The sequence below is a fragment of the Microcaecilia unicolor genome, chromosome 2, assembly GCF_901765095.1.
Source record: "Microcaecilia unicolor chromosome 2, aMicUni1.1, whole genome shotgun sequence".
NCBI lineage: Eukaryota > Metazoa > Chordata > Amphibia > Gymnophiona > Siphonopidae > Microcaecilia > Microcaecilia unicolor.
In genome coordinates, this window is record NC_044032.1 from 332,752,452 (window position 1) to 332,775,012 (window position 22,561).

Consider the following 22,561-nt stretch of genomic DNA (forward strand, 5'->3'; position numbering starts at 1 on the left):
TCAATGTGGCTTACATATGGAGTGGAAGGGTGGCCTAGTGATTAGGGTGGTGGACTTTGGTCCTGAGGAACTGAGTTCGATTCCCACTTCAGGCACAGGCAGCTCCTTGTGACTCTGGGCAAGTCCTCCATTTCCCCATGTAAGCCACATTGAGCCTGCCATGAGTGGGAAAGCGAGGGGTACAAATGTAACAAAACAAACAAAAAAAAATAATGCCTTAGTGACAGTCGCCACTTCCGGATCTGAGAAATACAAAGTGGTATAGCATGTATACGATAAGGGTATATTACAAAGTGGTATTGCGTTAATGTTCATGGATGATAGAATAAATTACAGGGTAGTTAGACAGTCAAATATAGAAAGTTCATTTCCGGTATGGGAAATGAGGTGATGGTGCATAACGCGTTACGCGTGTCCGAATAAGTGAGGGAGTTCGGCTTTGTTTAGTTTTGTTAATATTTCGTTGTCTGGTATTTAGGATGAATCATTGTGGTATGCCTTTTTGAACAGGTTGGTTTTCAGTAGTTTTCGGAAGATTGTTAGGTCGTGCATTGTTTTTATGACATTAGGCAGTGCGTTCAATATTTGCTTGCTTAAGTAGGAGAAGCTGGATGCATAGATTGATTTATATTTGAGTACTTTGCAACTGGGGTAATGGAGGTTCAAGTATGTGCGTGCTGACCTTTTTGTGTTCCTGGTTGGCAAATCTACGAGATCTGACATGTAGATTGGGGCTTCACCGTGAATGATTTTGTGGACCAAGGTGCAGACTTTGAACGCGATACATTCTTTTAGGTGGAGCCAATGTATAAAAGAGTTATCCCCTCAGATCTAAGTTCTCATTGTCTGTCTGGTGTTATCATCATCTCATAAACTCCAGTGAGCTACTCTACTCATCTCTGCGCTGCTGGGACACTTCAGAGCTCTTCTGCCAGATTGTTCACCTGCTGACCTACATCTTCATCCCGAAGGAAAATGAAGTGGAGGAGTGGCCTAATGGTTAATTTAGCAGACTGGAGACCTGGGGATCTAGGTTCAGTTCCTGCTGCTGCCTAACAGTCAACAGAGGGTTGAGATCCTGCGGAACCAGGTTCAATTCCCTCTGCATCTCCATGTGACCCTGAGCAAGTCACCTAGCCCTCCATTGCCCCTGGAACAATATATAATTTGTGAGCCCATTAGGGACAGTGCAAGTACCTGTAATAGAAATTGTAAGCCGCATAGACACCTCAGAGATCACTTGTGGTATATCAAGTGCTGAAAAAAAAGAAACTTGCTTCACTTCCAGGATGTGTACAAGCTCTGTAGTGCTATTGGGTAATAAGCAAGCGGTCTAAGTTGCTGACCTAGGGGAGTATGTGTGTTTCCTATGTACCATTTAATGAGCATTTGTTTCTTGCTTTTCTTTGAGCTACCTAGTATTTGTACATAACTTTTACCTTCTAATTATCTTTGTTTTATCATTGACTGTTTTACTTGCTTGTAAATAAATCGGCTTTTATTGTTATATTCTTTGGGCCTTGTGTTTGGTGCTGTCCATTGTTCCCAGGAGCAAAAAAACTCAAGATTTGCATAGGCAGAGGGATGCGACTTAGAAAGCCTGATACTTGAGCGCTACCATTATGTAATTTCAACATCCCTTTATTCATTGTCCAACAGAAAGCAGTGTATATCTGTTTTGCTTCTTACAGGATGTTTCAGTCGTTCCAGGATTTGCAAACTGAGTATCACATTCCCCATAAAGCCTTTTTACTTTTACCTGCAGGTATGACACCTCTTTCAAGGCTCCCCTCTTAAAGCTTGACTAGCGGGGTCTCTGGATCCCTTTGAGGAGCTAATGTGTGGGGACGCTAGACAACCTATAATGATATCCCATATTTATGATCTCTTAGAGAGACCGAGTGGTCATTAAACCTAAATATATCCTCCACTGGGAAAGGGACCTAGGGAGTTCATTTAATGATCTGCCAACTTAGTGGAGAATGGGGCTCTTATACAGTTAGTATTTGTCTCCATCTCAAACTGCTAATTTTTTAGTGGGCAAGGGAACTTGTGCTGGTGAGGTTGTGGACAGGTGGGCATCTATATGCCCATTTGATGGAAATGTGCTATAATACCCTGTCTCTGGGAAGAGTACGCAAAGGTCTTTATTGGTATTTTTGGCATCCAAATACCAGTTGACCCAGCCCTCTCCTTTTTGCAGTTGCCACCTGCACTGGTCATGAAGAATGTATCAAAGGTATTTTTCTCATGTGTAGTGGTTATTCGCCACGAGGTGGCAAAGCGATGGCTTTCAAGGGATCTGCCTACGCTTCCATTCGTGTAAAGAGCTCTCTAGGACGCTTGTTACGTGATCAAATTAACCGCTGACAAGCAAGGAAGACTGGACAAGTTTGAAAGGTTATGGGTGCCTTTCTTATCTTGGTTCCAACTCCAGCATTCATAAAGGTTCATTGCTGTAGACTTGATGGAATATTCCTGGCTAATCTGTTTCTCTGTTTTTACAGTATATTATTGTACTAGATTAATTGTCTTAATATTTTGGAAGGATAATAAATGTTGTGTCCTGCCCCCCCCCCCCCCCCCCCCGCCGCTTGATTTTAACCATATTTTGTTTACTCCTCTGGAATTTTGAGTTGGGTGTTTGATGGGGAAGGTAGGGGGTGGGAGGCTACAGTGTTCTTAGTGCACTTTGCAATATATTAGTGTGCTTTGTATTAGGGTTTTCTATACTAAAGTAAATAAAAATAAATTTTTAATAATGGGGGGCTGAGAATGTCTGGGGGAAAGTAGCTCTGAAATGGAATAGGATCAAATTGTGGGGGAAAAATTGGTGAAAATCCATGGTTTTAAAAAATGGACCACTGCAGACTTGGGGTTCTAGAGAAATAGATCCTTCACCCCACCAAAAAAAAAGTGTCCTAGTTCATCATTGAAAGTAGCAGTTAAGGAATTTCAAACTCTCTCTGCTTTTTTTTTTTCTACTATCCTGATTAGATACACCTGCAGACCCCAAAACATACACATACAAAGGAGTTGTGAAGAATTACTTGAGCCGTGTTTTGCATTCTTTCCCTACTCATTTTTGTACTGGTGAATCATAGATGCATCATTGTCATTTACTTAAAACTTGTTCTTTGTCATAGATGGCTGTAGAGTTTCTGCTTGAACTGAATGTCCCTTTTTTAAAAGTTGGGTCTGGGGACACCAACAACTTTCCATATTTAGAAAAAACAGCAAAGAAAGGTGAGTGACCATTTTGATGTTTATTTTTAAAGGTGGTACTTTGTATGTCAGTCCTAGCTGCCTTTTTGTACTGAATTTTTTTCTTGTTGCTGTTCTTAGTAACTTGTTTTTATATTTTAATACATTAATTCAGTAAACTAGTAACCACAACTTTTTGTCTGTATTAAAAGACTAGGGGACACAACGAAGTTCAGGTATATTTAAAATAAATAAGAGAAAATATTTTTCACTTTAAGCATAATAGAGGGCCCTGTTTACTATGCTGTGCTGTAGGTGCACTAACATTTTTAATGTGCACTAAAAACACTAGCGCACCTTAGTAAACAGGGCCCTCTATTATGCTTAAAGTGAAAAATATTCGTTGCTAGAGAATGTGGTAAAAGCAGTTGGTGTCGGTTTAAAAAAAAAAAAAAAAGGTTTGGACAAGTTTCTGAAGGCAAGGTCTATAAACCTGGTAGACATGGGGAAAAAGCCACCGCATATCCGGGAGATCAACAGCTTGGAATTTTAATACACTCTGACATTCTGCCAGGTAGGTGTGTCCTGGATTGTGTGTCCTGGATTGGCTACTGTTGGAAACATGGTAATTGGAAAGATTCTTTTGTTGGAGCTGAAAAGTTCCGAGTTCAAATTCTAAGATTTGTGGGTGATTAAAGCACAGTGTAGTCCTGCATAATGCATGAGCTAGATTGATTTTAAAATAGGCTTTTTGAATTTTAAATCCTTTTATGGTTGAAGTCTGAATGGGGTTACTAAGATTTTACATTTTCCTAGCAATCAGTTAGTAGAAAGCATGAGTCATAAGATGAAACTCTGTTTTCCTTCTGTCTTTCCCTTTCAGGGAGGTAGGTTATAGAATATCTTCCCTAGGCAGCTTAGAGAACTACCTACTTTTTTTTTTTTTCCTCAGAAATTTCTTAAAACGCACCTTTATTCCAAAAGTTGTTAAGTTCGTTTCACTGACAGTTTATTACTATACTATTGTAGCCTCCATCTATTGAGATTTATTCTTTTGTTATTTGCGTAGAATCTTGTAAAATATGTGGAACATAACATCATTCCTGGTAACTCAAAAAAGTTGGGTGCTGTAGTGGTGTAAACAGAAACGTTCTATATCGCTGGCAACAGAACACTTCTTATGTACATTCCAAAATGGTTCTACTAAAGGTCTGATATGTTGCCACTAAGTAGAGTTTCAGGTCTAATTTAAATATGTCGAAAGTTAATTTCCTTTCCATTTCCCTAGGATGATGACTGTTAAGTGTACTTGGTGATGAGAGAGAAGTTTGTAAAATCTGCCCCTTGAATATTTCCCCTTACAGCTTGCTAGTTTCTCCCAAGCATACTAGGCAAGGTTAGAGATTTGGGGATGACATTCTTCTTGTTGGCTGATGACATTCAGTTGTCTGACTAGAATTCAGCTGTGTCCAAGCTTAAATTGGCAACTGGGCTGGAATGACACCATCTTAATCTGGCAAAGTCTGATCTATTATGGGTTAGTAGATAGGGGCCAATGCAATAGTGATGCTAAAGTTTTTGCTTTTCAGTGCAATAATCAAATAGTATGCAAATATACCCAGGACAACATGGTAGGGTACACTGGATACATGTGTCTGCACTAGTAGCAGCTATGCTCTGTACAGAAATTGGCATTTGGAGTTGCAGGCACACACCTGCTAGAATGCTATTCTGCACATAAATATTGGTATTGTAAAAATTCATGTGCAGAATAGCATTTCAGCAAATGCATGAGCAATCAAATCCATATGCTGACAATTTTTTTTGTGTGTTCGAACCTGTGTATGCATGTGACTCTCAACAGTTCAGCAGTTTGCTCTTTGTTCCTGCGCACCTTGCACACAGTTGTGTCTTGTTACTCATGGAACCCAGAAAAAAAGTTGTTGATCTTATATTCTCACAGTAAAGAGAAGAAATGGGCATGAAAGTCTTGCTAATGTTGACTGCAGAACAACAAGCTAAGCTTTTTCACTGCCCCAGACCTTGCATTAAAGCCCAGGCATTGAGCTTAGCCTTTTGGTCTTCTGTGCATTTCTGTGCAATCTACTCCAAATAGCTAATAGCTTCATTAGCTTGGATTTAAATATGCCGTACACTGTTGTCTGTGTAAGGCTTGTGCATGGTTAGCTTATGCTCAAAACTAGTTTTTGCATTGTGCAGCTGCAGAATTGTGCACTAAATCTGAGCTAATCAGTATGGAAAACCTAGCATACTTTTGCGCATCAGCCACACAGAAGGGAATTTATCATTCTGTGTTTGTTTTGTGAAAAAGCCCAAAAAAGGAGGTCACTTGTCTGGGCATTCAGCTGGATATCCTGATATCAGTGGAGCATTAAGTTTCCCATGTGTTTTAAGTTTGCAACACATCTGTCAGATTTGTCCATTGTGGAAAGAATGGACTACTGCAACTCACTATATCAGGACCTCCATTTTATGCTCTGCATAGGTTGCCCTTGGTGTGCCCATATTTTGATAATGAGACCTTGGATTTGTTTCTTCATTCCCTGGTTATTGTTAAGCTGGACTATAGAAATTTAGGAATTGCTCGTTATCTTCTTAGAAGATTGCTAACATTGCAAAATGCTAGTTTAGGCTTCTGGGAGGGGTTGGATGGCTAGAACATGTTACACCTTTATATGTTCATTACCATGTACTGTTGATGGAGTATAGGCCTATTTATAAGATCTTGAGGTTGACCCGTGAGGTATGGACGGACACCTGTGTATCTGGCTTCAATGATACAATATTATCACCTACGGTAGGCTCTATGGTCTGCGCACTTAGCTTTGCAGTAAGCGTGTCTTTCAGTAACACGGGGCAGTGCCTATTTTTGGTGTGCACCTTATTTATGGAATCATTTGCCTTATGATTTGCGAATTGAAACTTCCTTGTGCCAATTTAAGTCAAAATTGAAAATTTTTTTTTTTTCACAAGGCTTTTGGATCTTTTGGTTAGCCAGGGTACTATCATGGAAGATCTGGGGGATGTTTGATGGTGTGGATGAAGTTGATTTTTGATTCTTCTTGGGTGAATGTTATGGCTGCTGCTTTTCTTTTGTATTTATGTTTAAACTTTTTATTGACGATATACATAATACAATTCAACTTGGAGTATTCATACAGCTTGGTTCAGTATACAAGTCAACATGCCAACAACATATTCAACATCGTCTATCACTTTTTCCCCCCCCATTTTCTCCTCCCCCCTCCCCCTCCCCTCCTTACAACTTTTTATGTTTGAATCATTTTATTGATGATCGACACAAGACATAAGTTAGACAGATCCATCTTGAATCAATACGTAACACCAACGTGGCAAACTATACATAGTATATCCTTACTTTGTCGTCGTGAATTTTAATTTCCCCCCTCCCCCCTTCCCTCCCCCCCTTATCCCTACCCCCCTACCCCCCCCCCTTTCCCTTGTGGGCAATCTACTCAGAGGCCTCCATTTAGGCTTAATGCTTATACATCGCATGAGATCCACTAATTCTGCAGTACCCCAAAAACAACACTTTAATTAACATGTCCGAAACTATAAACTTCAAACTCTTTCCCAGCTTAGCCCTCTTGAGAGCCTTCCCTTGCACCACCCTCCCCCCTCCCAATTAACCCCTTAATAAACAACGAATCTATTCCAACACTGCTGCTGACTTCTGGCTCCCACTCGCTGAACTTCCCAGGCCACACCGTAGTTTGTGCATCCACTATTAAGCGAGAGGAGCATTGTATTTCGGTTGCCAGAAATAGGAGTCAGGCTTGGCCCCCCTTGTAACAGACTCCCTGGCTAACAACACAGCGATGTACCTTGGCTCTGATGGCCCACCGCCTTCTTTTGTATTTATATCTTTGATAATATAACAATTATTCAGCCCTAACATTCAAAATTCCCTCTATCTTGCGGCGAATATCCTGGTATTCCACCTTGGACACAGGATCCAAGTTTTGAATATACTTTTGTCTAAACATATGAAGCTGCCTGGTGAGTTAGAACTCCCTCTCTCTTTTTCTTCTGGGATATACAAGAAATTATGTGACCTTGTAACACAGTCTTAAGAGGCCTGCCAAAAATTAACTGAGTGGAGGAGTGACCTAGTGGTTAGTGCAGTGGACTTTGATCCTGGGGAACTGAGTTCGATTCCCACTGCAGCTCCTTGTGACTCTGGGCAAGTCACTTAACCCTCCATTGCCCCTGGTACAAATAAGTACCTGTATATACTATGTAAACCGCTTTGAATGTAATTGCAAAAACCACAGAAAGGCGGTATATAAGTACCATTTCCCTTTCCCCCTTAACTGGGCCAACATCTGTGGTGGCGTTATTCCCCCAATACTACATCCATTTTTGTTTCAAAAACTGTGAAATTCCATATCTTTGTATAAGTGGGGTGCTAAGCACCAGGAAATCTCCTTCCAGTGATTGTGAGAGAGAGTTTAACCAGGGCGTAGTCCGAAACCGGGGGGGAGGGGGGGATCCATATCTCCTGCACTTTAGAAAAAAGGCTCTGTACAACAAGGAGGTACTCAAGTTTCGCGTAAACATTATGGGCATTAGATTGAAAAGTAGTTATGGTCATATGGATGCAAATACTTCAACATCTAACAAATCTAACTATTGAGAGAGAAAAGTCACACCTCGATGATCATGACCCCACCGTGTAGGCTTGGGGGGGGGGGGGGGTTACAATCCAAGGGGAGGGTCTGCTGTTACATGTAGATCATCCCCCAGAACCAGTCGATATTCCAGATAGCCTACCAAACTGGCTGTAAGGGTGGAGAAAAAGGTTTGGCAATACACGTTTGGAGCGTAAACATGACACAGTAAAAATTTCAAGCCCCACTACTCTTCCAGGATGATAAAGTGGTCCTCTTTATCCTGGATTTGCTTATGGAGGTGAAAAGGGAGCTGTTTATGGATCAAAATAGTGACCCCCCTCCCCATTTGTGTGCCACTAAAAGCAGATGAGTAAACTTCCCCAACCCAGTTCCTCTGCAATGTAATGTGTTCTGCACTTGTAAGATGGGTTTCCTGCCTGTACATTATGTCCGCCTGCAGTTTTTTTCCCAAACATTTAAGTACCCTTGGAGGGGCATTTTCGAACGGGGACGCCCATCTCTAAGGACATCCTCGGGAAGGGGCGGAGAAATCCATATTATCGAAACAAGATGGGACATCCTCGGGAAGGGGCGGGGAAATCCGTATTATCGGAACAAGATGGCCGTCCATCTTTCATTTCGATTAATACGGTCGGGGACGCCCAAATCTCAACATTTAGCTCGACCTTAGAGATGGTTGACCTAAATGTTGAGATTGCCGACCTTAGAGATGGGCGACCTCGGTTTTCACCGATAATGGAAACCAAGGACACCCATCTCAAAAACGACCAAAATCAAGCCCTTTGTTCATGGGAGGAGCCAGCATTCGTAGTGCACTGGTCCCCCTCACATGCCAGGACACCAACCGGGCACCCTAGGGGGCACTGCAGTGGACTTCACAAATTGCTCCCAATGCATAGCTCCCATCCCTTGTGTGCTGAACCCCCCAAAACCCACTCCCCACAACTGTATACCACTACCATAGCCCTAAGGGGCTAAGTGGGCTAAGGGGTGAAGGGGGGCACCTACATGTGGGTACAGTGGGTTTTGGGTGGGTTTTGGAGGGCTCCCATTTACCACCACAAGTGTAACAAGTAGGGGGGTGATGGGCCTGGGTTTGCCTGCCTGAAGTACACTGCACCCACTGCTCCAAGGTCCTGCATAATGCTGTGATGGAGCTGGGTATGACATTTGAGGCTGGCATAGAGGCTGGAAAAACATGTTAAATTTTTTTTTTTTTGGGTTGGAGTAAGGGGAGGTGATCCCTGATTCCCTCCAGTGGTCATCTGGTCAGTTCGGCCATCTTTTTGAGACTTGGTCTTGAAAAAAAAGTGTCCAAGTAAAGTCGATCAAATGCTCGTGAGGGGACGCCCTTCTTTTTCCATTATCGGCAGAAGACGCCCATCTCTTAACCAAGCCCCCGTCCCGCCTTCGGGACACTGCCGACATGCCCCTGTGAACTTTGGTCGTCCCCGCGACGGAAAGCAGTTGAGGACGCCAAAATTCGGCTTTTGATTATGCCGATTTGGGCGACCCTGAGAGAAGGACACCCATCTCCCAATTTATGTCGGAAGATGGGCGTCCTTCTCTTTCGAAAATGCCCCGTTGAGTGTTTTACAGTGGATTTGATGCCATTCACATTCAGCATAACGAATTTTTAAATTTTCAATTTTTTAATGAACAGTTTTCATCATACAGAAGGCTATAGTTGGTTAGACTGTTATGTTCATGGTATCTCGTATCCTACCTTCTATGGTATAGCTGGTTTCACCTATGTAAAAGGGGTGACAGCAGCAAGGGATTTCATAGACTCCAGTGGCTTGGGTTTTGGAGGGGGGGGGGGGGGGGAGAAACTCGCTACTTCACATATGCCAGTGTATGTTATAGTTTCTGGAGTATGTTGTATTCCATTTTGTTATTGGTCTCTGTTTCTTTGCGGAATAACCAGATACATTGCCGTCAGTCATTTGGGCATGAATTTGGTTAATGAGTATCTTTCAGATTTGCTTTATCAGTAGTATACTTGCAAATTCTGGGGCTGTACCACTGCTTATACCAATGATAATGTCACTGAATGCTCGGTGTTCTCTGCCTCCATCTGATTTGGTGTTACGTCTGTGCTTTCCTCGCCCTCTGGTGACCAGAACGGGTGGCTGCTATGGACCATCACCCGTTCCAGATTTCTGCTCGGTCCGGTCCGGATCTTCCAGGCTGCCAGGTTTGCTTGTGTTGTTTGAGCCTGCACAGCACCCGTAGTTGCCTGGTGATTGCTGCATCTGAGTTCCAGGTGCTGCTGGGCTTATTAGCCTTTTGGAATCTCTGCAGTTGCCTTTGCATTGCGTCTTAGGCCCTGGTATGTGGGTGCTTGTGCACTTTTCTGCCTGAGAGACTTTGTCTGGACCTGTTTCTGCTTTTGCTGGTTTCCTGCCTTTTGAACCTTTGCCTGAACCTGGACTTTTGCCTTTGCTTGCTGCTTGCCTTTTGAACCTTTGCCTGAACCCGGACTTTACTTTGCTTGCCACCTGCCTTTTGAACCTTTGCCTGGATCTGGACTTTGCTTTGCTTGCCGCCTGCCTTTTGAACTTTTGCCTGGACCTGTCTTCTGCTTGCTGGCTGACCGCCTGGAGACCTTGCCTGGATTTGCCGGTACGTCCGTTCTGCCGCTTCTGGTGTGGGGTGGTTTTGCCTGCCGCTGCCGCTTTGCGGCGGTGGCCCAAGGGCTCACAAACCTAGGTTCCAGCCTGTAAACGTGACAGAATGCAAAGGCCATGAGCTCGGCAAGATCACCTGACCCGCTGGGTTTCCAGCCTTTTTCCTCTGTTAGCAATCCGGGTCTCTGCCCGGGTGCAGTTCCTAGTTCCAGTTCGGATTCCGGTCTCGACCCAGTTTCTGACTGTGATCATTGGATGACGCTCCAGAATTACCGTGATAAACTTCGTTCTGATCCAGCCTTGAAGAATACTCCTGAAGCTGCAGCTGAGAAGGAACATCTCTGGTGGCTTGGGTTCCTTATAAACCCAGTTTCTACTATTGATCCTTCAACCTGGCTCTTCGAGTACCGCATCAAACTTCTCTCGGATCCAGCCCTGCGGGATACTCCTGAAGCCGAGGCTGAAAGGAGACGTAGTAGTAGTCCTGAGTTCCAGGCTCGTGCGCAGGAGGCGTGGGACTTTCTGAAACTACTGAGTCCCCGCTGAGTTCCAGCCAATCTTCGGAGCCTGCCCTGAGTTCCAGCCAAGATATCCCTGAGCCTGCCCTGAGTTCCAGCCAAGATATCCCTGAGCCTGCGCTGAGTTCCAGCCAAGCGCCGGAGTCTGCTCTGAGTTCCAGCCAAGCGCCTGAGCCTGCTCTGAGTTCCAGCCAAGCGCCGGAGTCTGCTCTGAGTTCCAGTCAAGCCTCTGAGCCTGTCCTGAGTTACAGCCAAGATATCCCTGAGTCTGCACTGAGTTCCAGCCAAGTGCCTGAGCCTGCTCTGAGTTCCAGTCAAGCTTCTGAGCCTGCCCTGAGTTCCAGCCGAGATGTGCCTGAGCCTGCTCCGAGTTCCATCCAAGCAGTGCCTTGAGTCTGCTTCGAGGTCCAGTCCTGAGAGCGGTCCGAGGGCCGGCGCTGATGTCTGTCCGGATGCCAGTCTTGACTCTGGTTCAAGCTTTAGCCAAGCTACCCCTGGTCATGATTTGAGGCTCCTCCGTAGATTCCATCATTGCTACCCGTGGAGACCTGAATTCCCTGTGGAGGTAGGGGGGGCCTTGAGGAGGGGGTACTGTTACGTCCGTGCTTTCCTCGCCCTCTGGTGGCCAGAACGGGTGGCTGCTATGGACCATCACCCGTTCCAGATTCCTGCTAGATCCGGTCCGGATCTTCCAGGCTGCCAGGTTTCCTTGTGTTGTTTGACCCTGCACAACACCTGTACAGTGGTGGAAATAAGTATTTGATCCCTTGCTGATTTTGTAAGTTTGCCCACTGACAAAGACATGAGCAGCCCATAATTGAAGGGTAGATTATTGGTAACAGTGAGAGATAGCACATCACAAATTAAATCCGGAAAATCACATTGTGGAAAGTATATGAATTTATTTGCATTCTGCAGAGGGAAATAAGTATTTGATCCCCCACCAACCAGTAAGAGATCTGGCCCCTACAGACCAGGTAGATGCTCCAAATCAACTCGTTACCTGCATGACAGACAGCTGTCGGCAATGGTCACCTGTATGAAAGACACCTGTCCACAGACTCAGTGAATCAGTCAGACTCTAACCTCTACAAAATGGCCAAGAGCAAGGAGCTGTCTAAGGATGTCAGGGACAAGATCATACACCTGCACAAGGCTGGAATGGGCTACAAAACCATCAGTAAGACGCTGGGCGAGAAGGAGACAACTGTTGGTGCCATAGTAAGAAAATGGAAGAAGTACAAAATGACTGTCAATCGACAAAGATCTGGGGCTCCACGCAAAATCTCACCTCGTGGGGTATCCTTGATCATGAGGAAGGTTAGAAATCAGCCTACAACTACAAGGGGGGAACTTGTCAATGATCTCAAGGCAGCTGGGACCACTGTCACCACGAAAACCATTGGTAACACATTACGACATAACGGATTGCAATCCTGCAGTGCCCGCAAGGTCCCCCTGCTCCGGAAGGCACATGTGACGGCCCGTCTGAAGTTTGCCAGTGAACACCTGGATGATGCCGAGAGTGATTGGGAGAAGGTGCTGTGGTCAGATGAGACAAAAATTGAGCTCTTTGGCATGAACTCAACTCGCCGTGTTTGGAGGAAGAGAAATGCTGCCTATGACCCAAAGAACACCGTCCCCACTGTCAAGCATGGAGGTGGAAATGTTATGTTTTGGGGGTGTTTCTCTGCTAAGGGCACAGGACTACTTCACCGCATCAATGGGAGAATGGATGGGGCCATGTACCGTACAATTCTGAGTGACAACCTCCTTCCCTCCGCCAGGGCCTTAAAAATGGGTCGTGGCTGGGTCTTCCAGCACGACAATGACCCAAAACATACAGCCAAGGCAACAAAGGAGTGGCTCAGGAAGAAGCACATTAGGGTCATGGAGTGGCCTAGCCAGTCACCAGACCTTAATCCCATTGAAAACTTATGGAGGGAGCTGAAGCTGCAAGTTGCCAAGCGACAGCCCAGAACTCTTAATGATTTAGAGATGATCTGCAAAGAGGAGTGGACCAAAATTCCTCCTGACATGTGTGCAAACCTCATCATCAACTACAGAAGACGTCTGACCGCTGTGCTTGCCAACAAGGGTTTTGCCACCAAGTATTAGGTCTTGTTTGCCAGAGGGATTAAATACTTATTTCCCTCTGCAGAATGCAAATAAATTCATATACTTTCCACAATGTGATTTTCCGGATTTAATTTGTGATGTGCTATCTCTCACTGTTACCAATAACCTACCCTTCAATTATGGGCTGCTCATGTCTTTGTCAGTGGGCAAACTTACAAAATCAGCAAGGGATCAAATACTTATTTCCACCACTGTAGTTGTCTGGTGATTGCTGCATCTGAGTTCCAGGTGCTGCTGGGCTTATTAGCCTTTTGGAATCTCTGCAGTTGCCTTTGCATTGCGTCTTAGGCCCTGGTATGTGGGTGCTTGTGCACTTCTGCCTGAGAGACTTTGTCTGGACCTGTTTCTGCTTTTCCTGGTTTCCTGCCTTTTGAACCTTTGCCTGAACCTGGACTTTTGCCTTTGCTTGCTGCTTGCCTTTTGAACCTTTGCCTAAACCTGGACTTTGCTTTGCTTGCCACCTGCCTTTTGAACCTTTGCCTGAGACTTTGCTTTGCTTGCCACCTGCCTTTTGAACCTTTGCCTGGACCTGTCTTCTGCTTGCTGGCTGACCGCCTGGATTTGCCGGTACGTCCGTTCTGCCTTGCTTCTGGTGTGGGGTGGTTTTGCCTGCCGCTTCGCGGCGGTGGCCCAAGGGCTCACAAACCTAGGTTCCAGCCTGTAAACGTGACATTTGGGGAGCATAACCCACTTGTCTGGACTGGTCTAGTAGAATTCAAGGAAAGGAAATTCAGGTAAGAACAAATTTCACCATATAATATATGTGCAAAATTAGACAGAGCAGAAAGGTATCTGATCCTTTGCAACTGTCTTAGATAATGAAACCCTCTATGCACCACACCCAAAATGTGGTTTTCAGACATCAACCCAGAATCTAAATGTACTCCTAAATTCTGTACGCAATCCCCTGAAGCAATCTCCACTCCATTCCACTTAACCAGTGGCCACAAAAACTCCGTAGTGGGCTTCCTTGCTTAAGGCTTATCTGTTTTTTTGCCAAATTTAACTTTAACCTGCTCATTCTCATCCAATTATTAACTCCCTGGAAACAGTCTAGGGGTTTAGCCATCCCAGTCTATTTTCAATGGCACAAGTGGAGGAATAGCCTACGGTTTAGAGCAGTGGGCTGAGAACCAGGGGAGCCTGGTTCAAATCCCATGCATCTACTTGTGATCAATTACAAACTCAAATTGTGAGACCTCCAGGGAAAGAAAAATACCTGCTGTAGTGAATGTTCCCTTCTACGATTAGCTTTCGGGCTTAAGACAGTATATAAAAAAAAATTTAAATGAAAAAATAAAACTGAATATCATCAGAAAAATATGATTGTAAAATACCAAAGTCTGATTATAATATCTTCCAAGGGATCCAAATAGATGTTAAAGGAGACAGTAGAGCCCCACGAGGAACAGCAGTCTGCGGTTTTATGTTTCAATATTTTTATTGATGGTTCAACATATTAAACATGGCCAACAAGCTTAGCGCTTAACAGTCCAAATATCAAAACATACCAGCCACTATGAAAGCGCTGATATTCGTCATCAAAACTGTCCAATTTTCTCCCATCCCCACCCTGATCATTACCTCCCCCCCCCGCAACTCATGTTATCCCCCCAATTATTAACAATCCAGCATGTTACACATTGCCAACCTGCGCATCCTCGAGCTCTTAAAGTAGTGAACAGTAAACCCCTGCTGCCCCTAATTAGCAAGATTAACAATGCCTCCCTCCCCTCCCAACCTCCCTCCTCCCCACCACTCCAGGAAAGAGTAGATACCTGTTATCCTTAACTTCTTAATGTCAAGAGCCAACCAGCAGTCTGCGGTTTTAAGACCTAGATATGGTATTGCTATGTGCCACATAGTACATCCATCCTCTTAATCCAAACTGTTCTGTAAGCTATCCAAAATAACTTGCTACACGCAGCTGGATATGTCATCGTTGTTAAGAGAACCCCAGGTGAATGGACCCTGATGTAGCAGCGATAAGAGATTTTTGTGAAACGCTGGCCATCACTGGTCATAAGGGACTTCTTAATCAAGAAGGTGGCTCATATGAGATGAACGAAGCCGAGCCCTATAAGATAAATGTGCACTAAGCAAATGGCTATATTGTGCATTGACATCTAGAGAATAAGAAGTTTGATACTATTTGTGGGTATTTTGATTTTGTGGTTTTGCAAGTTGCGACTCTACACTGAAAAATGGAAGGTTTTTGCAGATGATGATGAGTAGATCCTTGTGATCAATTTAGGTCACTGCTGACTTGGAGCTCTTTGAGGCTTTTCCTTCCTTTCTAGTTAAGTTTTTCTTTTTTTCTTTTGAATTGAACTTTTCTTGTTTATTGTTTAAGCTATCCAAACTTGCCATCAAAACAGTCTTTGCACTGGGGAATCATTTAAACCCTGAAAGACCTCTCCCCCCCCCCCCCCCCAAAAAAAAAAATATCCAATAACTATGCTGTTCAACATATTCAAAAAACTGATTTCAGAACTGCTGTTTCAAGGAGCTTAGATAAATAAGGCAGGTTATAAACTGGGCAGTAATGTTGTGGTCTCATTAGATCCATAGAAGATCTCTTCAATAATGGGCTTGCTTTATTACCTTTTCAACAATGAAGGAAAATAATCAGACTCTAAAGAATTACATTGCATAATTCCCATGAAAGACTGTCCTGCAGCATGACACAAGCAAACATCACCCTCCAATGGAGAATGAAAGACCTACCTAACAAACAAACACGAAAAACTTACACCACAAGAGGAAAAATAGACCCAGCTGAATTTTGGCACAGATCTACATTGACAGATGGACAACAAAGACAGACACAATCCAATTCCTCTCTAATTGGGATAATAGATGCAAATTGATACTAGACAACATTGCCCCAATCCAAACCAAAACCTCGCACAGGAAAAACTCAATACCATGGTTCAATGAAGAACTGAAAAAACTCAAAACACAAATTAGGAAACTAGAACGTACGTGGAACAAAAAAAAAGATGATCCCACTCTTAACGCTTGGAAACTACTCCGAAGGAAATACAAATATACCATAAGACAAACCAAAAGACAATACTACAAAACTGAAGTCGGGCCAAATTACAAAGACACACACAAACTCTTCCAACTCGTGAATAAATTATTAGACATAACCCCAGTCACCACCAACAACAAAGACATTCCAGGAGCCGACGACTTGGCGAAATAATTCAAGGAGAAAATCATACAACTACGACTCAAAATACCAGCCAGCCCAATCGAATATACTACACTCCTAGAATGCCTAGACCCAGAACCCGGAATCCACCCAGCAGACAGGATCTGGACTGAATTCACTATACTACCAGAAGATCTTATCTCACAGACACTTAAAAGATTCGCCAAATCTCACTGTAAATTAGATATATGCCCAAACAACCTCATGAAGTCGGCCCCCCATTTATAATGGATCTAATTAACCATGTGAATTTCATGCTACAAAATGGACTCTTCCCAATTGAGAAAGGTAACATTCTACTCACCCCCATACCCAAGGATGCAAAGAAAAATACTAATGAACTAACGAACTATAGACCAGTAGCATCCATCCCCTTAATCACCAAAATAACAGAAGGCATGGTGACCAAACAACTCACAGATTACCTAAACAAGTTCTCGGTACTGCACGATTCCCAGTCAGGATTTCGCTCTAATCACAGTATGGAAACCGTACTAGTCACGCTTATGACCAAACTCAAACAATTGATAGCAAACGGCAACAACATACTACTGTTACAATTTGACATGTCAAGCGCATTTAACATGGTTGACCATGGAATTTTATTACACATCGTCGAATACTTCGGAATCAGAGGTAACGTTCTCAAATGGTTCAAGGGTTTCCTAACCACCCGCTCTTATCAAGTGACATCAAACTCGACTACATCAGCCACATGGACACCTGAATGCGGAGTTCCACAGGGATCCCTCCTCTCACCGACCATATTCAACCTAATGATGACACCCTTGGCTAAGCTACTATCAAATCAGAATCTAAACCCAAATATATATGCTGATGATGTAACGATCTTTATCCCATTCAAACATGATCTAAGAGAAATTTCTGACGAAATCAACCAAAGCCTACACATTATGAACTCCTGGGCAGATGCATTTCAAGTGAAACTAAATGCTGAAAAAACCCAATGCCTAGTACTCACCTTGCAATACAACAAAAGAAATTTACCACCATCAATAACCTAATCTAAGTTTACCAGTCTCAGACACCCTAAAAATCCTTGGAGTCACCATTGACCGACACCTAACACTTGAGAATCATGCAAAAAACATAACTAAAAAGATGTTCCATTCAATTCAATGTGGAAACTAAAAAGAGTCAGACCATTTTTCCCAAGGAATGTCTTCCGCAACCTGGTACAATCACTGGTACTTAGTCATCTGGACTATTGTAATTCACTCTATGCTGGCTGCAAAGAGCAAATACTCAAAAAAAACCTCCAGACAGTCCAGAACACAGCAGCCAGACTTATATTCGGCAAACCAAAATACGAAAGCGCAACACCCCCACTCAACTGGCTCCCACTCAAAGAACGCATCACGTTCAAACTCTGTACCTTGGTCCATAAAATCATCCTTGGTGACGCCCCAGCCTACATGTCAGACCTAATAGAACTGCCACCCAGAAATGCAAAAAAATCCTCCCGCACAATCCTCAACCTTCATCCTCCCAAATGTAAAGGCTTGAAATACAAAGTAATGCATGCATCAACCTTTTCCTATACAAGCACACAGCTCTGGAACACACTGCCACGCAACCTGAAAACGGTCTATGAAATGACCAATTTACGCAAACTCCTGAAAACTTATCTCTTCAACAAAATATATCATAAAGAACAACACGCGTAACTCTACATTCTTTATGATATCCAGGCATGTTCTTTAATGTCTTTTGCTTTCACACTATCATGTATCTAATGTCTGTGGCTTTAACACTATCATGTATTTCACCCAAAACTTCTGCAAAACCAAATGTACACTCTCTTCTATTTCCAGTATTATGTATTACACCATCATGTACCCAAAACTTGCTGTAAAACCAAATGTACATTCTTTTCTATTTCCAGTATCCACGATGAATTGTAAGCCACATTGAGCCTGCAAAAAGGTGGGATAATGTGGGATACAAATCTATATATATAAAACTCACCCTCAACGTTCTATTGTCTGATGACGTCACTGAAGCCAAGGTTCGTAAGTTTGAAGCTCTGAAGCCAACAAAATCACAGTCTCGGGGCCCCGCCCTCGCATCAAACATTATGACGTTGAGGGCGGAGGCGGAGCAATTCATTCACGTCGATGACGGCCAGGGCGCCACAATGGGCCACCCACTCACGACGAAGGTGCGTTGGGTGGGGGGGGGGCCATAGTCACAGATCGACGGCGGCCACAGCGGCGCAATGCCCTCACTAACAACCAAGGTGCGTTCGGTGGGGGGGGGGGGGGGGGGGCCACAGGAAAGCCTTGCTAGCGTCCGTTTCATTGGCTCCAGAAACGGGCCTTTTTTTACTAGTGTAATAATAATAATAATAATAATCTGAATGGTCAAGGGTCTAGCCCTGAAGTAATAGGGCACACAGATTTAATAAGAGACTTGATCTCTCCTCATTCAAGCTTTCAAACTGGGTAAAAACAGCTAAACTGCCCTGCCCTACTTTTTTCCACTCCCCAGCAGCAACTGTTGCTCACGGAACAATCCCAATGTTTGTACTACTGAACTTTGCTTGCTTACACTATCACCTACAAGGATCAGCGTTCTTAAGCTAGGGATGCCTAGTTACCCTGTTTTAAGAGGGAGATTTTTTTTGTCACTATAGATTGCAGCAAATACTTTGTTTACCAGCTTCAAAACATGTAGCATAGAAGGTTTCTCCCCCCCCCCCCCCCTCAGAAAAGATGCATCCTGTTTTTTCTACTTGCTTTGAGGCCTTCTCTGGAGTTCAAAAGCTCTAGGTCTCATGCAACAGTCCAGCTAAACCAGGGTTGTTTTTTTTCTTGATCTAGAGAGCATAACCATTGTGGCACTCTCTTTCTTAAATGTCAGAATACTTGAATCTGTTTAATGCATGAAAGAGGGTGGGGATTTAACTCTTAAGTACATCTGTTACCCAGGAAAATTGGAGGATATTGTCCCATCCTAGGGGACAGAAAGTATACACAAATTTTAGTATGATTTCCCTTGGCAGCATTAGTTCCTTTGCAAACAAAGGAGACTGACTGTGCTGTTTGGATCTCAAGGATACATATACTCGGAGGTACATACTAATCACAGAATGTAACTAGTTATTCTAGGAAATCTTTATCTGCAGCACCAAGTTTGTCTTTTTGCCTGGCATTGGCATAATGATTTTTTTTATAATATAATATACTATACCTGTATGTAACTTTGGGAGAAAAAAAGCATGAGCCTAATGAGCTTGAATTAATATGTCTGGAAGTCATAGTACTTTAACATTAGAATGGGGAGTAATGTGATTATCCACTTGAACAGTTGTCTGAAAAGGAGCACATTTCAGGCTGGGATGAATGAATGGAGCTGCTACTGTTGGGCATAAATTACTCAATTCAGCTTGAGCTGAGATTCCTTCAGTTGAAGCAATGTTCTGGAACAATGGTTCATAGGGTGAAGAAGATAAATGGGAATAGACTTGAGATTAATCTGAGGAAAAATGTCTTCAAGTAAAGTGTGGGTGGTGTATGAAACATCTTCCTGGTGGAGATAAGGACTGTATCCGAGTTAAAAAAAGCATGGAAAAAGCACAGAAGATCTCTGAGGAAGACAAAAAGACTGTGGAGCTTAATAGCTGATATGATAGGCTGTATGGTCTTTATCTGCTGTCATTTTCAATGTTTATTTGACCCTAATGTCCATGATGATGGGAGTTTGCAGAAATAACATCCACTGGCCCAGACTGATGCATGCTAAAGTTGCAGTGGAGTCATCCATTAGGGATGAATGGAATACATCTGTGTTTCAGAACATCTTGGAGATGTCATGTCATGGTGGCGTTTCCGTATCAATTTTGCCAAAGACCTACCCTTCCAAATTCCTTCACATCGAATTGTTATGTGTCCATTCCAGTCTAGGCTAGGGAATTTGTATATACAGTGGTGGAAATAAGTATTTGATCCCTTGCTGATTTTGTAAGTTTGCCCACTGACAAAGACATGAGCAGCCCATAATTGAAGGGTAGGTTATTGGTAACAGTGAGAGATAGCACATCACAAATTAAATCCGGAAAATCACATTGTGGAAAGTATATGAATTTATTTGCATTCTGCAGAGGGAAATAAGTATTTAATCCCTCTGGCAAACAAGACCTAATACTTGGTGGCAAAACCCTTGTTGGCAAGCACAGCGGTCAGACGTCTTCTGTAGTTGATGATGAGGTTTGCACACATGTCAGGAGGAATTTTGGTCCACTCCTCTTTGCAGATCATCTCTAAATCATTAAGAGTTCTGGGCTGTCGCTTGGCAACTCGCAGCTTCAGCTCCCTCCATAAGTTTTCAATGGGATTAAGGTCTGGTGACTGGCTAGGCCACTCCATGACCCTAATGTGCTTCTTCCTGAGCCACTCCTTTGTTGCCTTGGCTGTATGTTTTGGGTCATTGTCGTGCTGGAAGACCCAGCCACGACCCATTTTTAAGGCCCTGGCGGAGGGAAGGAGGTTGTCACTCAGAATTGTACGGTACATGGCCCCATCCATTCTCCCATTGATGCGGTGAAGTAGTCCTGTGCCCTTAGCAGAGAAACACCCCCAAAACATAACATTTCCACCTCCATGCTTGACAGTGGGGACGGTGTTCTTTGGGTCATAGGCAGCATTTCTCTTCCTCCAAACACGGCGAGTTGAGTTCATGCCAAAGAGCTCAATTTTTGTCTCATATGACCACAGCACCTTCTCCCAATCACTCTCGGCATCATCCAGGTGTTCACTGGCAAACTTCAGACGGGCCGTCACATGTGCCTTCCGGAGCAGGGGGACCTTGCGGGCACTGCAGGATTGCAATCCGTTATGTCGTAATGTGTTACCAATGGTTTTCGTGGTGACAGTGGTCCCAGCTGCCTTGAGATCATTGACAAGTTCCCCCCTTGTAGTTGTAGGCTGATTTCTAACCTTCCTCATGATCAAGGATACCCCACGAGGTGAGATTTTGCGTGGAGCCCCAGATCTTTGTCGATTGACAGTCATTTTGTACTTCTTCCATTTTCTTACTATGGCACCAACAGTTGTCTCCTTCTCGCCCAGCGTCTTACTGATGGTTTTGTAGCCCATTCCAGCCTTGTGCAGGTGTATGATCTTGTCCCTGACATCCTTAGACAGCTCCTTGCTCTTGGCCATTTTGTAGAGGTTAGAGTCTGACTGATTCACTGAGTCTGTGGACAGGTGTCTTTCATACAGGTGACCATTGCCGACAGCTGTCTGTCATGCAGGTAACGAGTTGATTTGGAGCATCTACCTGGTCTGTAGGGGCCAGATCTCTTACTGGTTGGTGGGGGATCAAATACTTATTTCCCTCTGCAGAATGCAAATAAATTCATATACTTTCCACAATGTGATTTTCCGGATTTAATTTGTGATGTGCTATCTCTCACTGTTACCAATAACCTACCCTTCAATTATGGGCTGCTCATGTCTTTGTCAGTGGGCAAACTTACAAAATCAGCAAGGGATCAAATACTTATTTCCACCACTGTAGGGTCCATGGTCTATCCAGAAAATTGATGCAATTTATCATTTCCTGAAATTGCAGGCAGGGATAAACACTGTAAAACAGTAGTATTCACTTCTAATCTTCAAGGGCTTAAAACAGGTTGGGTTGGGTCTTCTGATTACTTGCGATATATCAAGTGTTGAAAAAAAAAGAATAAGCATTTGAGAAATTTGCATACAATTTGCAGACAAATCCCTGAACATCAGTTGCTGTTTGCCCAATCCTTTTTCTTGCTCAGTGCACAAAAACTCCTAGTAGCACTCTAGAAATGTTAAGTAGTAGTAGTAGAATAATTGATGTGTTCTGTTACTTATCAGCTTGTCAGTTACTGCACATATTTACATTAAAAAAAAAAAAAAGTCAGACAGTAGAAACAATGATAAACCCGGCAATCAAAACACAGGAAAAAAGGAAGGAAACTCTGCCTCAGTATCTGGTGCATATTTATTATATACAGGTACAGATTAAAGGTTTGTGTTCTTATGTTTCCATACATGGTAATAAGTCAGATATAGTTACCGCCATAACTGGTGATATCACAACATTGATCTGCTGCTGTTTGGAGGTTAGAGTAATTGCTTCATAATTATATAGTTCACTGTTTGGTCACAGTTCTAA

General features: G+C 43.4%; 1 protein-coding gene across 1 annotated transcript in view; it reads left to right on the plus strand.

The window, feature by feature from the left end:
* Positions 1-22,561, plus strand: part of LOC115463653 (sialic acid synthase-like) — an 89,603-nt gene that overhangs the window by 47,105 nt on the left and 19,937 nt on the right. Inside the window, 1 exon segment of the mRNA XM_030194360.1 lies at positions 3,147-3,246. Coding sequence (XP_030050220.1) covers positions 3,147-3,246 — 100 coding nt within the window.